The sequence below is a fragment of the Bemisia tabaci genome, chromosome 2 (genome assembly GCF_918797505.1).
Source record: "Bemisia tabaci chromosome 2, PGI_BMITA_v3".
Lineage (NCBI taxonomy): Eukaryota > Metazoa > Arthropoda > Insecta > Hemiptera > Aleyrodidae > Bemisia > Bemisia tabaci.
In genome coordinates this window covers 52,745,983-52,763,176 of record NC_092794.1, presented here as the reverse complement: position 1 = coordinate 52,763,176, position 17,194 = coordinate 52,745,983, and the positions used below count along the sequence as shown (strand labels likewise).

The window sequence follows — 17,194 nt, the reverse complement described above, 5'->3', positions numbered from 1 at the left end:
AATTGCAGGTCTTTTCTTTAATTTTTCTATTTGCCTGTACGCTGAAGTGAAACAAGAAGTACAGAATTTGGCCCTAATTGTAATCAAGTTATTACTTCAGAGTAGATTTAATCACTATGAATGGCTTTCACGATTCTTAGGAGCTATATGTGTTCACGTCTGAGAACAGTTATTAAATTAGGCGTTTTGTCAAAAGCAAAACCAGTACGTCTGATAGCTTTGTTCAGTTGTACCTGTTTTTCTTCCAGTAAGGATTCACCATAATTATTATTATTTTTTGTATCATTAATACTTTTTTTTTTTTGTTTTATCCTTTGGCTTTAAAGTTTGTATCATATTCGCATAGATTTTTTTTCGATTTTAAGATCCTAATTTGTACTGGGCGGCATTGGTTAATCAATGCCACGGTATGCAAAAACCTAAAGAAAAAAATTATTTAGATAATTTTGTCTTCTTCGCGTTTCCTTTGACAAAAAAAAATCCACGATGCCTAGATTGTTGTGCACATCAAAGATGTATAAAAAATTTCTTAAAATATGGTATAATATTACTTGACGTGGAGGTCGGGAAGACGAAACGCGTTGCATCACCTGTATCTACGTAATTAGGTTGTTCGAGAAATGAAGAGGTGAGAGAAAGGAAGGAAGTCGATATGAGGAGTCATATTAGTAGCAAGTTTTAATTAGGATGTTTTAATACTCGCTAATTATTCTTATCGTCATAACCAGCCTGCAGGCGCTGTGGCCCTTAATACTTGACCCAAATCAGCCATTGCGAAAGTCCTCGGCCGGTCGCCAAGGTGAGAATTTACACGGCAGAGTAAGAAAAATCGCAAAAATATTGAGAAACAGAGTCAGCTAATTTTCATTCAAAACAGACTGAATTAATTTTGCATAAACAACAAGTTAAATCAAAGTTCGAGAGAGCAAACTTGGTGTAAAAAAAATACGTAGGCAATACCAGGTCAACATTCGAGCATAATTCTTGAATTCATATAGCTATGAGTGCCAAAAGGGTAATAACGTTGTTGATTATTTCGGTAGTATTTTTCAAAATATTGCCTAGGTGAATCTTCAGTTTTCGCGCTATGCATCTGGGTACGATCGTTATATTTCACATTTTAACCGTTTAGTGGAGCATTTTGGGAGAACCGAAATTTCAGGCTCTAGATCAATCATTAGAGTATGTTTGTGTCGAATATTACCTTCAAAAAGTTTCAAATGAAATCGAAGCATCGTTTCCAATGCATTGATATCGTTTGCAAAACGGAAACAGTACTCTCGACTTTATTTTTAAATTTTGGAAGATAATTTTCGGTACGGATATATTCCTTTATGATTGATCTAGAGACTCAAATTCAAACTTATCCAAAATAATCCCCTCAATGGTTGGAATGGGTTGGTTATAATGGTAAAATAATCGTGTTTTGATGATTTTAGATTATCACTTAGCAAAAAATTATAAGACCCGTCCAAACACCAAATTTTCACGTTCAATATTAATGGAGATATCGCCTTTCCAAAAACATAGCGTATGCCGTCATCCACTGTGGTGCTGCATGTATACCATAGTTTCTTCCGTCATCAAGTGCAAATGGGTGTTTAACCCATTAATGAATTCAAGGTATAGAGAAAGCAATGATATGTACTGCCGGGGTAGATTCGGAGCCTAGTCCATACCCCGTACGGAGTGACTCCTCCTGATAAGGAGCGTAATCTGCTCTTTTTGCGAAATATCTTATGCTTTCATGGTGCTACTTTTACCTCGCATTCATATCACTCGGGGTTTTTGGACGCTACACAGACCCTGAAGACTGATTATTGACATTGGTAGACAAAGCGATAGACAAAGAAGACAAAAAGGATACGGATGGATCATATTGGTAGAGGCGGGTGGTTGCAACGGACAAAAGAGGTAAGTAATAGATTAATTAAACGCAACCCATGAGAGACCCTATGGTTAGTCCACCGTTTCTACCCTTGGTCTATAAGAACCACCCATTTCAACCAATAGGATCGCTCCATATTCCTCATATCTTTCTTTGTCTATCGCTTTGTCTATCAATTTCAACAATCAGCCCACTGGCACCCAAGTTCACTCCTCAATTATTAACATTGCAAGAACTCCATCCTTTCCAGTGTGCTTTCTACAGACGTGTGGTCGGCGAATCGGACTGGACATGAGAAACATACGCGAACATGCACCGGCAACGAGGCCTCGTGCGAATGGTCAGTGTGAGAGCGGGGTCGCGGTCGAGGTGCGAGGCGTCACTCGAGTTCATTTCGGGTGAGATGTCCGAGTTTATAGGGTCATTCTGAGCCGGAGACGTCCACCGCGGCCGGCGAGAAAGACCCGAGCGCACTTACCTCCGCTTTAATTATAATAAAATCCTTAAAGGACCCGGCTAATTATGTTGTTTGAGAGGTGCCGGGCCTGGCCCACCCCCTCCCCCTCGCCCCTCCCCCGCACCCCCGTCCCGCGCCAGCTGGCCAGAGGATGCAGTCGAGTGCGCTTGCGCCGTAACAATGACTTTTGCGCCCATAAAAACGATGCACCGCGCCGCGCCTTCCAGTGCCGCGTCTCTGCTGACCACCCCCCTTCCCACCCCCTGACCTCCAACCTCGCCGTCTAAACGATGCGCTATAACGATCGCGGCTATACCGAAAGAGCGTATCTGACGATTTCGCCGTTTTTTCGTTTTAAAGGGATCGCTTCGGTTTAAGACATTGTGGTATGATGTTTCGGGGATATATCGTTTAAATCAATGCTTTAAGCCGATTTTTCGGCCTTCCTCTCACATGAGTCATTCGTAAGCCAACATTTTAGCCCCTAGGAATTACGTAAGGACAGCTTGATTCCCCTCCCCCTCCCTTCCAGCATTTTTTGAAAGCAATAAAGCGTAAATCCGAAAAAAAAAAATTAATGAAGAAATGATTTAAATCGGAAAATATTACGAATTTTTTTCAGAGAGGAATGCTCAAGTAAAGGCCTATGCCTGACCCACCGGTTGCCCCAACCCCAAGTTCCCAAAAGCAAAGATCAGACTCCTCCTATCTTCCACCCCTCCACGCGGTTTAGGAATATTTAGCGAGGTTAAGTAATTCAGGATTTTAAAAGGCCGGTCCGTTTTGGGGTTCTACGACCCCTGCTACTTTAATCGAATGGGATAAAAATGAAGAAAATACAACCGGTCAAACCTTCTTATCACAATATGAAAACCGAATTCACGAAAGTTTATATCTTGGCTATGATATGGAGGGTATAAGTTCCAGCTTTTATCTCTTTTCTTAATTTTAATTCAATTTTTTCATTTTTTTTTCTTTGGTTGAAAATGGGGTTGTTAGGAAACCGGAGTGTTCTAGCCTTGATTAGTCTTTTTTTCGTATATTTTTATTCTTGTCACATTTCGGACTATCAGAGGGTGGAAGACAAGGCTGCAACGCTTATCCTCTGGAATACCCGCGTCATCGCTCAACACTGGGCAATAGATTCATCGCTCTTTTTCCGTAAACTCATAACTTCATTCAAACATGAGCCGCGAAACACATGGAGTTACACGAACGACAGGGGTCATCTCAAATTGTGGTCACGCCCTTACGTCAGAGGAGCGACGAACGCATTCGTTCCAACTGAATTTTCTCAAGACAAGCTTGATATGCACTTATTAATTCATATTTTATCCGGACGCCGCGTGGGGCGGGGGTGCACGGAAATCTGACAATGGGTATCTCCGCATTTTGCGAGTGATAATATGTATGGACTTGCGTAATTTTGTCGGATCATATCGGGGCGCGCAGTGCGCAGCATCAGATAACTACCGCTCTTTGATGAGTAGGCCGTTCCGCTCCATGCATTTTTATGTTTCCACACATGTGTGTGCAGTTTAATCGTACCTAAGCGAGAGTCCCGTAATTTGACATGAGAGCCGCCGAGCTGGCATAAGTTTTCCAACCGCCGCGCCGCGTTGTTGACGAATAGTCCGGGAAACGAAGCTACGCGCAAAGAATAAAAATAAAAAAAAACCTGATGAAATTACCGATTTTGAGACAGGAAAAATTGTCCACAAGTCCACAACTGTCCACAGTGGCGGTAGGGTGTCGCAGAGTGCACAGAAGCGCTATTAGAGCGACGTGTTAGTTAGTTAAAACTGTCCACTAATGGACCGCGTTTAGCGGAAAGGAACCGAGCCATATCAGCTATTTCCACACGGAAAAAACGAGTTTAGGATGGGGCCCTAACTAGAGGTAGGGCAGTGAGAGGTAGCTCACGTCCCTACAGATTATAGGCACGAGACCTCCATGAGCTAGTTGCGAACGCTGCCACCGACTGGGTTTTGAGGTTTTAGTTACTGCGCATGCGCGCGTATGCGCAGGAGTAGCGAATACCGTCATTTCTCGCTGAACGCCAGTTGAGGACTGATGCCCGTATGATCAGGTGTCATTGATATGCCGAGAGGGGGAATTGCACTCAAGAGGCGTAAATTCGCTGCATCGTTCATCGAGGCCTCGTAGCCTGGTGGTACCGCGCTGGTCTACCATCTCTGCGATGCGGGTTCGAATCCATGCGAGGGCACGGATTTTTTACGCTTGGCGTCGATATGCAGGTAGGGCTGGACCCTACCTTCAGCTTGGGCCCGACCCTCCGAGGTTTAGGTGAAGCAATTTCACCTACCCGGGTTTGGGGCCGGGCCCTGCGCCGCAGTACCCGATCCTAAAACCGTTTTTTCCGTGCAAATTCAATGGAGCAATTCAATTTTTTACATGAAAATGGTTCGGCGGGATTTTGCGCAAATATCTGTGAATTTTATGCATATCATCAAGCAAACTCTTTAAATTTTTCAAAGGAATCTGCACGAACGTTCTCTTGTAAAAAATCAAATTGCCCACTTAAATTTGGAAATAGCTCATGTGCCTTGGTGCCTTTCTGCTAAACGCGGCCCAAATGACATCATGCTTTTTCTAATTTTTTAAAACCTTATTCCTCCCATTCCTTACATCAGGTATATGTCAGGCTGCGTTGAACAGAATAAAGGAAGAATTAGAAATCCTGATAAAATTACCGATTAACTTGGTGGTTTACACAAGGAATTCCTTGAACTTTTCCCTTGTTCAGCGAAGAAGTCCATAAAATAACCAGAAACAGAGTAAGCCATGAATAACTTATGGTTATTTTTCGATTTTTCAAACTCTATTCCTTTCCTCCTCATGTTAGGTACATGTCAGGCAGCATTAAACAACCCGCTTAGAAAGTATGTGAGGTTTGGATCAATTCCTCTCCCCGCATTACTCACGGAATATTGGCATTTCGCGCCATTTTCTATCGGAATTCCTCCAAAAATGGGCGGAAAAGCCAAACTTCCAGTGACAGCTTGTTCATCATAACATATCGTTTCGGCCAAGATTTTGGATAAAATCCCTGAGCTCCCCGATACAGGGCACAAAAAGGCCCTTTTTACGACAGACTTTTCCCAGAGTGCTTCCACCGTAACAAGTGTCAAGGATAACTACTTTCACGAACTAGTCCGATGTAAAACTTCAGGAAAACACAAGGAAGTTGTCGATTTTGTATAAAAGCAACTCCTAAGCTTATGAGGAAGCTTTTTGAAGTCGCAATGGAGGAAATCACTCAGGTAATTAAGAATTCCACTTATTTTTTCAATCAGACTCACTATCCAGAGTAGAGCAGAGTGCAGCAATAGGGTTGCCACACCGTGTAGGCACTCAATGTGGCGATAAAAAGGTTATTTTCAGCCCGTAGTTACGGCAACCTTGCTAATGTATGCAGCGTCATCTTTGCATAGAAAATATGACTAAATATGGAGGTAATTTTTTTTCTCTTTCTTTCTTTTTTTTAATCACATATTGCACCGGAATCACGGCCTCAACTTTGAGAGTTCTTTTTTTATACCCAGACGAAATCAAGGACACCTGCTTAGCGCAAAATTATATTGAGGAAAATTGTTGAGGATATTACATTGGTTGAATGGACCAGGAGACGAGATACGAAGTTAAGCATTCTGATACGTGTTACAAGTTAAAAATTTCACGTAGAACACACTTAGCGCTACGAAAATTACTGAAATCAATCCCTCGCCTAACATGTATCAGAATGCTTGAATTCGTACCCCTGTCTGCTGGTCCATTGTAAATGCCTTACTCCTATAGGTATTCAATTCTCGTGAGTGCCGCTTTCATAAATATAACATGCAGTCAAACAAAGAGAAGAATAATTTCAATGGAGATATTAGCGCACACTTGTGTTGTAAACAATAATAATTTCTTTAAAAAAAATTACGGTTTTTTTTACATTTTTTCATCACATTATTTTCCTGGGAGTTGAACGGCTCAGTTCTCCTCTCCTCCTCCTAGAACCGCCAATGGTGCTGTGTTACGGAGGAGAATCGCAATTGGATTTTGGGATGAGCCTCAAGATACATAGGAGCATGTATTAATCGTGGCTCATGCAGAAACACACTTACGGTTCTCCTCCGTATATCACTGCAAAATGGTGAGAGACCAGATCCATGCAGACGTGAGAGCGTAACTGACATGGTTCTCATCTCAAGTATTTGATACAAAAGTATGAGATCTTGTTGAGAATCGAAGTCTAGACAGCGCGACGATAAGCACCTTATTTCCCTGGCAATTAACTAAAATATCATGTTCTCGTTATGCGTTCAGAATTTACAAGGTAGTTCGTGACGATGGACGTATTAAGAGAAAACGAAACAAAATAGAAAGTGAGGCTGAAAAATAACTATGCAAAAAACAGAAAAGCAGGGACGCGTTAGCTAGTAACTCACCAATCGAAAAAAAATCAAATTCCAAATTAAGGACAAAAAACGAGAGAATATCAAAGAAACAATAAGAACGGAAGCATTTAAACGAATTTTGACTCAAGTACGATCAGACTTTAGAAATTTTTGACCAACTCAAAATGCGTCAGACTCTCTTATTTTCTCGTTTTTTATTTTTGGTAGTTTTCTCTGTGGATTTCGTCCTAAAACTCATTCCGAATCCGAAGTCATGTCGGCCTCGGTCTTTACCCTTTACACATTGTTACAGAGCGATCATAACTTACGTGACGCTCCAGGGGGGAGAGGGGGTATGATCCTGCGTTACGCTCTAGGAGGGGGAGTCAGTGTCAGCGTTACCTACGTTACCTATTGGTAACAAAAAAACACAAAATCTGAAATGTATAATCTTCGACGCATTCTATCGCTCCATCATTAAAAATAAAATTTTATCCACCTACAAATTCAACAGTTCCCTGCTATTTTGGGGCTCTTTTTTTCGCTCTTTTGACGTAAAGGGACTTTGACTCCTTTCTTAATATAAATAATATGTATTTCTATGAGAAAAAATTTGAAAGAAAATTTGTGAATATTTTTCACAAGTTTTCTCGTGAATTCGTCATTTACAAATGAAATTTGGCAACGTCTAAAAGCCCGTACGACGTTCTTTCTTAGTGGTGGCGGCGGCGGGATGGAGTGGACGGGGGGAGTAGGGTTGAGATTCACATGGAAGTGGCCTCATATCCATAATTAAAAAGACAATTAAACGTAAACAGAGAGGACGATGGCATGCGGGAAGGTGGGGGGAGAGGAAGCTCATGTATTCGCGATGGAGCCACGGTTATGACTTGCGATGCATTTGATTTGATGCCTGTCTTGGTCTGCACTTTCACTCGTTGTTGCCCAAATCAAACGTGTGACGTTGACGTAATGGGGGCGAAAATTTCACGCTCAAGTCACCGGAGTTATTCCGAAAATTGAGTTCCAGAATAAAGCTCTGCAGTATTACCGCCTATATAAGAGGAACGCTGAGAGAGCATCTAAATACTGCCGAATCTCCGCCTATATCCACAAGGCCAAAATGCGAAACCATGTATCTCCATCTGCGACGCTGCAGACTTCCTGGGATACTTTAGAACACTAGTCAACATAATTCCTTTAAACGTCTGTGATTTTTCCTCTCTCTTGAAGTCCACGTCAAATAAGTTTACGCACTTTTAGAAGGCGACAGAGAATCCGCCATCTTGATTCCTTCATTTACTTTATGTGTTAAAGTGATGTTAGACGATCTCCTGCTGCAGTTTAGAAGTGCGTTCTTATTTGCCGTGGACTCAAGGAGGATATCCGTTTAAACTTCATGAGCTAAAATTGGCTTGTTTCTCCTTGAAGGATTAATCAAATAGGAGCGGAAATTTTGAATCACAGCAATGGGAATACGTAGTTCCGCACTTTGGTCATCGGCACGTCGAAAGCAATAAGCAATCTCCGGAAATTTTCAAGTGGTTGTTGCGATAAATTGCAACGGCAGAGTGAAGGTTTAATGAGTAATTGCCTTCAAAAACACGATCTCGTTTTGGAACGGCTTCAAAGTTTTGTGATACTCTACGCTATGTCACAGAGTTAGTTTATTTGCCCGTACAAACTCAACTAGGGGCTGGGACGTCACTGAATGTTCTCCTGCGTGTAACTGTGAGCCTGTTACCGCCATGTTTTTACGTAGGAAAAAGTTTATTTTCAGGTTAAAGGCAAAATTATCAGTACTAGTCCTGTTCCTTTATTGCTGAATTTTATGATTTTCTATTTGTTCACCATTGGCTTGCAAATAAGTCCCGCGATTCGCGGTTCTTCTGTGATTTCAGATTCACGGAATAGCTCCAAGCCTTCCTTACATTGTGAACGAATCGGTATCTGCTAGACAGGCGTAAATACAAGAACTCATGAGCCCTTGTGTTCGTTGATAACGCAGGAATCACAACGAAATTGTTCGCGCAGACTCATGAGTTTTTGGACTTACGCAATTTTAGCATGCATCGATTCAAATGTGTACCGCATGAATGTGCGTCTGGATGTGTATCGCTGTCAGCTCCCTCGAAAAGTGAAAAATTGCAACCGGAGATTCCAAGAAGGATCCCGGAAATCAGAAATTGGCTTTTCCGAGAGGGAAAAAAAATCGCGGTTCCTAGAATAGCGCTGAAAAAGCAGTTTCTGACGTAGTCGTCAACAACCGTTTTTCAGAAGTTTTTACCCTGAGCTTCCTTCTATGAAACATAATTGACTACAGACCCCTGTCGAAAGAACCCTGGCTGTACTAGCAGAAACTACCAATGGATTGCTCAAAATAGTTGGTCTACCTTGATAAAAAATTCCTGAAATTTCACTTGCGCCGATTAATCGTTTACGACATCACGATAGGGACGGAAAAACCTGTCAAATTAACTTTTCTTTTCTGTGAACACGCTATGCTGTACTGCTTAATCGCCCGCGTAAAGTGCCTCGCTCGGTATTGCCAACATGGAAATAAAATCGAGAAATTCTATCGAGTTGATGATCGAACGAATTGCATGATTTAGCGACCGCGCCGACGGAACACTTGTAATGAGAGAGCGACTGGGTACGCGTGCATTATTCTCCAGAAAAAGCGCGTCACATCGAGAACGAGTTTTCTACAGCCATCTGGAATCGGTGTGAAACATGGCTTTTTAGAAGGGGAAAATAGTGGAGTAGCAGGAAAACTCATCGGATGAGTTACTCGTATTTAGGCCTTCCCCGGTAGATTATAAAACTCTGTCAAAGTTCGACATTTATCAACCGTGTAGGATGCTCTAAAAAATGTTTTCCCGCTGAAAAAGAGGAAGCAGGATTGTCATGAAGGAGGTTTGTAGGTTACGGACAGTGCCGTTTTGCCTTCAATTTTTTAAGTAGGCTAGAAAATATCCTCAGTGCAATAATCTATTCAGGGACGGGTTGGTATTTGGTTGTATATCGACGGCGTAAGCCCGCAATTGCATATCTCATTTGCGGTGTCTGAAAATCTCCGCCTCTATGTTATTATTTTTAGGGGAGAAAAAATTGATATCATTCCTTGGAGTTTTTGCAGAATTTTCTTCACACAGTGAAGAAAATTCACGGCAGTATTAAATAATTGCCGTTGAGTAGCTTTCCGTTTAAAAAATAAAGTATGACAGGAAGTAGCTGCGACGTCGCAAACCGAGTTGTGTGATTGCCGACTGACACCGTCGATATGGTTGCTGGTGAATAGATCCTAGAATAAGGCTTGACACTTGGAAACGACGAGGCTTGCAAACCCGATAGCAATTTAGGTCTCTAAAGAATGATAAATTTGACTGATGGAACAAATTTTTTATGTGATGATGACAGTGTATCTGACAGGATTTAAATTTTTGGGTCTTCGTCTCTGATTAAAAATGTGATAATCATCTTGGTCCTTCTGAAAATGCCAAAGATGTCGTGCATGCGTGGTATGTATTTCATGTTTGAAATTATAATTCAATCAAGTTTCGGCGAGACCAGCTCAAAATTTATTGCACCATGATGACTCAATTTTTCAAAGTCTTCTGAAAGAGGCCCCTCGGGCCGAACCTAGGAACCTAGAAACCCCCCGAACCCCCCTTTTGAGTTGGAAAAGTCTCACAAATTTCCCTTGGTGGGGTGTGTTTTAGTGCCTTCCAGCCCGATACCTTGCCGCAAGGTGATGGTTAGCTCACTGCAAGGTAATATTTACGCTAGGGGCGCCCCAGCCCCCATAAAATGTTCTTGGTTCTATCCATGCTGTCCTCTAAACGAAAAATTGACCTTTAACGATCACTCACTTCGCCTCGCGATGCTTGGAAAATCCGTCAAAAAGTAAATGACCGTCAAATGGAGTTTTTGCACTTGTCAGGGATTTGTGATTAAAGTGCTTCTTTTGGTAAAATTTCGAGGAATTTACGATGGTACCACCGGTTTTTATTGGAATCAACTACCAAGCTCAAAAAAAGCTCTCAAAGTTCAGGCCGTAATAGAGGAGATAGTTCACCTTTGTATCTAATCAAACTCTCCATACACACACGAGCAGTGGCACCATAGCGTTTCTCGCAAAATTTTACACACGAATCAGTGCTTAAATCGCGTATTCCTGACAGACACCATCACATACCTGACACATCCAGCTCCATTATTGTTGTGTTCCGAGTACCCTACATTAAATCAAATGTACATAAAAAAAATCATATCATATTCGAAAGTCTTTTATTTGGAAATACAATCTTTCATTAAGTTTTTTTTTTTTTTTTTTTTTTTTTTTTTTTTTTTTATTGTATCTCGAATAAATACATGGTTTTACATTGTTCAAGTCATTATCATTTCTCTTATCCTAGTCTATATCTAATATAATACTTATTCCTATCTAAGTATCTGTATTTCGAGACACGCCGGAATCACCAATAGGTACATCATCGGCTGGTTGGGGTTGGGAGTTAGTGGTTATTGCTTTATTACTATATATATTTTTCTTTGTGGTTAGAATTTTCTTTATGTATTCATTTATCTTTTTCCATCTGAGTCTACTTCTTTCATTAAGTAATGACAGATGTGTTTGAGTTAACTGAGATTGTGAGAAAGAGGCCTTTCCTGTTAGTGCTCTGGAACGTCTTACCTTCTAATATCTCTGGAACATCTGGATTTATTCATGGATTGAAGAACTTTGAAAGCTTTTTTGTAAGCTCGAGAGTTAGTTTTAGAAAATATAGAGGCACCATCTTGTTTTTTGCAAAATTTCACAGAAAACGTACTTAAATTGCAAATCCCTGAAACATAAGAGAACTCCCATGTGGATTTGGCGCTCTGTTTGCGCCGGGACCAAGAACATAGGTCTTCGTCGCCACGTGTTGGAGGGAGGTTCTCTGTCATCGAATAGTGACTGATTCCTATGGTTTGGATTGATGTTTCAGCCTGAAGCCGCCGCCGAAGGATGGGGTGACGAAGAGCAATCCGTCGAAGCGTCACCGCGAGCGGCTCAATGCCGAGCTGGACACCCTGGCCAACCTCCTTCCGTTCGAGCAGAACATCCTCTCCAAGCTCGACCGCCTCTCCATCCTCCGACTCTCCGTCAGCTATCTCCGCACCAAAAGCTACTTTCAAGGTAAATCCACATTACAATCCTGCCGTGCTAAGATAAAACGTCATATGAGCCTTCAAATGTTGCCATATTTCTCACATTAAAAGTCAAATTCACTGGGAATATTGTGAATATTTTCCCCCCAAATTTTTCAGACAATTTTGTTCGCGATTCAATCTAAAATATCTGAAGATTTCAAGGAAAACTATGCAAAATTTTCCTCCCAAATACATGTTTAATTCGAGGAAATTTGGCAACTCTTGAATGTTCATACAGCGTCCTTCTTTACACTGAAAAAAAAGTAGTTAGCGTTGAGAACTAATTTGGTAAGTTCTCGCCAAGTAGAATCAAAATTAGGCTTCAGAACTAATTTATTGTACTGAAGCACCAATCAATTCGCTTCATACGCTGACTTGACTTTACTAGAGCGCGAACCAGAATTGGAAAACAGCACTAGCTGTAAAATTAGCGCTGTGGTAAGACAAATTCACCTTCGGATCAAACTAATTCGCCCTCAACACTAACTGCCACATTGTCCGTTACATTTATTTAGTTTCGAAAAAGTGGCGTCGGTACAACAGCCTCAATCGCGTCAGCTCGTGAAAATCAATTAAAATGTGAAATTTCGGGCTCGTTTGACAATGTAAATACTCCCGGTATGATTTATAGTGTCCTCTCTTTCTTGAAAACGTTCGAAAGCAACATAAATAAACCTGTTAAGGTTAGAAATCGTCTGTTCGATTCAAAAAGTAAACAAGCATGATATTCGTTGGAGTCGTCAATCTTCTATATTAAATTGCGATTAAAGCGTTCCGCGTTCAGTTTATATTTTACGAAAATCTGTGAACTTACTGCTTACTTCTATAGTTCGTGTTCTCCCGTAATTTCAAAAGAATATCTCAAGTATTCGGACGAGATATGTTTATTCAGTGTGAACATTCGCTACCGTTTCATGTGTTAGTGTGTGTCTCTCTAAAGGATAATTCTGTCTACTTGCACATACCTATGGGATATTCCTTTCTTCTGTCGTTCATTTGGAACCGGTCAGTTGATTTTTACCTCTCGTCTTTTAAGAAATCTTCTTTTCCTGAAAGTATTGTCCAGTTATCATTCGCTGAGCCGTTTTCTCCTCTCTCAGTTTTGAGGTTAGGTTGACCCAACCCTACCGAATGCGAATTAGAGTAGCGGAATTAGTTTCCAGCACTAATAGTGGTTAGTGTACAGAAACCAAAAATCATGTGTGTCCAAATCACACAATTTGAGTTAGTGTATAGAAACCATTTTTAGTCATCTGACGCTAACTCATTTTTTTCAGTGTAGCACGACAGAATAGTCCTCCTAACAAATCCAGTTTCCAACGTTTAAGCAGAATCTTTAATGACTTCTAGGCAGTGGCCAGGCGAGAATGATCGATTTTCGATATTTCCCCAATTTGAAGCTATGGTAAAGAATAGATTATTAGGGTGTTCGTTGCGAACAACCTATTATCAATCTTTTTCCATAGGTGTCAATGGCAGATCAATCGACATATCGCAAAGCGCGCCACGCCACTACTTCCAGGCAGACATTTCGTCACTTTCCGGACGACGGAAAGTTACTCCATTCTAAAGTTGCAAAAATGACCAGAACAATTATATTTTTTTCCAAATTCATTGTAATTTTGTGTGAAATCCGGCGAAAAATCAGGCTTTTCAGTTAGAAACTCCCAAGAATCACCTAGTAAAAATCCAATTTGCGCGAGGGGGAATTTTGCACCATTGAAAAGTGGTTAAATTCTACCCAGAAGACTCTTATTCCTGTTGCCATAAAAAAGGATAATAGGTGATATTCCTGGAGCTCCAACAACAATGGGCCTGTTGCATGCAAGAGATACAGCCGCGCGAATAGACTTTTTAGAGGTTAAATGACACGAAAATTACGATGGTCACATTAAAAAAGTCTGAAATACACTCCTTACTGTGCAATTTGCGTTGTTAGGAACGCGCTTTTTCAAATTCCCCGCGTCTGGGGGCAGTTTTCTAATCACCGGAAACGAGCAAACGGCGGGCTCGGTGATTTCCGGAAGATGCCGAGTCGTTGTTGTTGTTGTTATTTTTTCCTTCAGTTTGTTTACAAACCCAACGTGATCTCCTATTGTGGTCCATATACGCTTTATGCGGTAACCAAATCGATCATCTTTTAAATATCCAACGCAATCCTTCTACATTTCATTTCACGATGTCACGAGCTCCGATTTTTAGGTTATGTTGTCAGTTTTAGTTGACCGGAAATAGCCGCGAGTTGCCGTTAATTATTTCCGTTAGAAAACTGCCCCCAGACGCGGGAAATTTGAAAAAGCGCGTTCCTAACAACACAAATTGCGCAGTAAGGAGTGTATTTCAGACTTTTTTAATGTGACCATCGTAATTTTCGTGTCATTTAACCTCTAGAAAGTCTATTCGCACGGCTGTATCTCTTGCATGCAACAGGCCCATTGATCGCTAACAAGTAGAATTACGCGAAATGACTTTGATGCGACCAATCACGAGAAATTGCCCTCAACGCACACGCCTCATCTGAACATTCGATAGAAAAACTAAAGAAGAAACACTCCAACAGGACACTCGGATAATTCAAACCGCGGATTATTGAGGCCGCGCTGTATTGTCTTTGAACCAAACTTAGTAGAAACGCGCGCCTAATTTGAACATTTTAGATAGAAAAACTGAAGAAGAAACAATCCAACAAGATCCGCGGATAGTTCAAACCGCGGATAATTGAAGCCGCGCTGCGTTGTATTGTCTTTGAGCCAAACCTAGCGGAAACTTCCTGCGCCTTTTCGGCGCGCCCAATCCGAACATCAGGTAGGAAAACTAAGGAAAAACCCTTTTCATAACCCGCGGATATTGGAGGCGAAATGAATTGTCTTTCAAACAAACTTCCTGCACTTGCAATTTCATGCATACGCGGAAATCGCGTATAGTTGCGATCTGGTCGCGAGTTCGCGTCGCCCTTGCGGGATCAATACGGTAGCCACGGCCGCGCTGCGACCAGCGATACCATTTACACATACTTAAGTGCTACGTGTAATTGATTTCACCCGTGAAGACTCAGGTGCGCGGATATCACTCCCGGGATCTCGTGAGAATCCCAGTCTCAACGTACCCCCTCCCCCTAGACAAATCCCCCTCCCCCTTCTACGGCAGCTCATAACCGGGGACGACTGGCCCACTTCGACCTCTGCTTCGGTTCTTCTCACACAGTTGTCGATTGAGAGGATTTATTTAAAGTATAGTCGGGCCGAAATCCCCGACAGGTTCCGCACAGCAGCGCTGCGGGACGATTATCTCAACTTCAGAGTCTCTTTGTAGACGCTGTTAGTAGTAAGCTATATCTATGGGTTGGTTAATGAAGTTGATAGACAAAGCTATAGACACAGAGAAAACGGAGCGATACTATCGGTGGAAGCGGGTAGTAGCAATGGAGTCAATGGACGAAGGAGGTAGTATAGACAATAGTAAGCTGCAGGCTAACCAATCAAACTTACAGACAAAGTGATAGAGAAGGGAGACAAAGAGAAAACGGAGTGATCCTATTGGTGAAAGCGGGTGGGTTGCAATGGACATCAAAGGAGGTAAAAGTTATGGAGGAAGTATCGGCAGCTTGTAGAGGAGGGAGACCCTATGGTTAGTCCGTCATTTCCCCTCCTATTTCATGACAGCCACCCGTTTCAATTTCAATAGGATCACTCCATTTTCATTCAGTCTTCTTTGTCTATCGCTTTGTCTATCAACTTCAATAATCAGCTCGCTGTAGTTTAATCTGTATTCGGTCTTTTTACTAACAATGATTCATTGCCAATTTGATGCAAGAAGGCGTGGCGCGTGGAAAGGAGCAACGCATGCAATTGATCTTCCTTGAAAACAACCCATAAGGTCATAAAAAGCTCTCACAATCAGATTATGGGAAAGTTCACCTCTGGTTTTGATCAGAGAAATAGATAGCAAGCGAATCACTCGTATCTTTGGGGGGAAAAAACATATGTGCAAAAGTGTATTACTGATAACATGCCGAAGGCTGGAGTAAAAAAAAATATGCGTCTCCAATTGTAAAGCTGCATTTATTTGATTATGTGCAATTTTTTTTACGATAAAATTAGCAACAAACAGATTCTTTTAACTGTTACATTTTTCACGCACTGTAAAACACTCTTCAAAAATTCCTAGGAGATATGTTGGTTGGTTTTCTCGTAAAAAAGATGAAACATAATCGAATCGGAGATATTTTAATATTGCAGGAAGGAAACTCATTTCTCGGCTGTAGCCGTCGTTGTAGGGTCGTTATTGTGATTGTTGGATAAAAATCCTTAAGTTTTAAAACTTAATTTCGCAAGTACTTAGATTTTGGACCTCTCGCACAGAATGGCAACCATGTTGATTTATTCAGTCCTACCTCAGCGCGGAGAATTTGACTAATTACAAAAGTGAACTCTCCCATAATCCTGAATTTTACCGCCATTACGGCCTCAATTTTAAGAGGTTTTTATGAGCTTAGCAGATTATTTTCGAGCAGAACCAATGGCACCATGTTTCTCGAAATTTTACAAAAGAATAGTCGGTTGAATCGTAAACTCCCCGCTCTTGCAGGAACTCAAATGTTCAATCTGTTCATTAAAACTGTTCATTAAATTGTCTACTGTTAGTCGGTGTTTTGACATGCACCGAGTATTTGATGAGCTCTTCGATGACTCCTGTGCAATGTTGCCACAAACGACGGAGAATCTCCGGGATACTTTTCGTATACAAGATCTTCCCATCACTCAAGTAAGAAAAAAAAAGACACGTAAAATATTCAATTGTCTGAGTGTGACGACTGTGAAATTTGAATGAATCATTATTGGACTGCATATTGCAACACAGGCAATCGCAATGCGATTTTGCGAAAATTTTGCAACTATTTTTTTTTACATATAAAAAAATAAGAACCACTCCAAAAGTAAATTCACAGTCATAAGTCATAATGTACCTATTTCTCATTTAACTTCAGCTATAGTTCATCTCAGCCTCAGCTAGTATAATTTTATTCCATACAGGGAAGCATTTTTATGCTCTTCCTTGTGCTTAACGCTCCTTTTTCTTCTATGTTACGTTAATATGTGTAGCAGAGTCGGTCTGATTTTGAAAATTTAATTCCAATATTTCTGGATAATTTTTTGGCTTGGTGCTTCTCCATATGAACATCAAAAAAAAAAAAAAAAAAAAAAAAAAAAAAAAAAAAATCTAATTTTCAAATTTCTTCAGAAAAGC

General features: G+C 41.0%; 1 protein-coding gene across 2 annotated transcripts in view; it reads left to right on the top strand.

Annotated features, from left to right (window-relative positions):
• ss (aryl hydrocarbon receptor spineless) overlaps positions 1–17,194 on the top strand; it is a 162,956-nt gene that overhangs the window by 41,871 nt on the left and 103,891 nt on the right. For both annotated transcript variants that reach the window (XM_019048165.2, XM_019048081.2), the window contains exon 2: positions 11,743–11,933. In XM_019048165.2, coding sequence (XP_018903710.2) covers positions 11,743–11,933 — 191 coding nt within the window. The remainder of the gene's footprint in view (positions 1–11,742; positions 11,934–17,194) is intronic.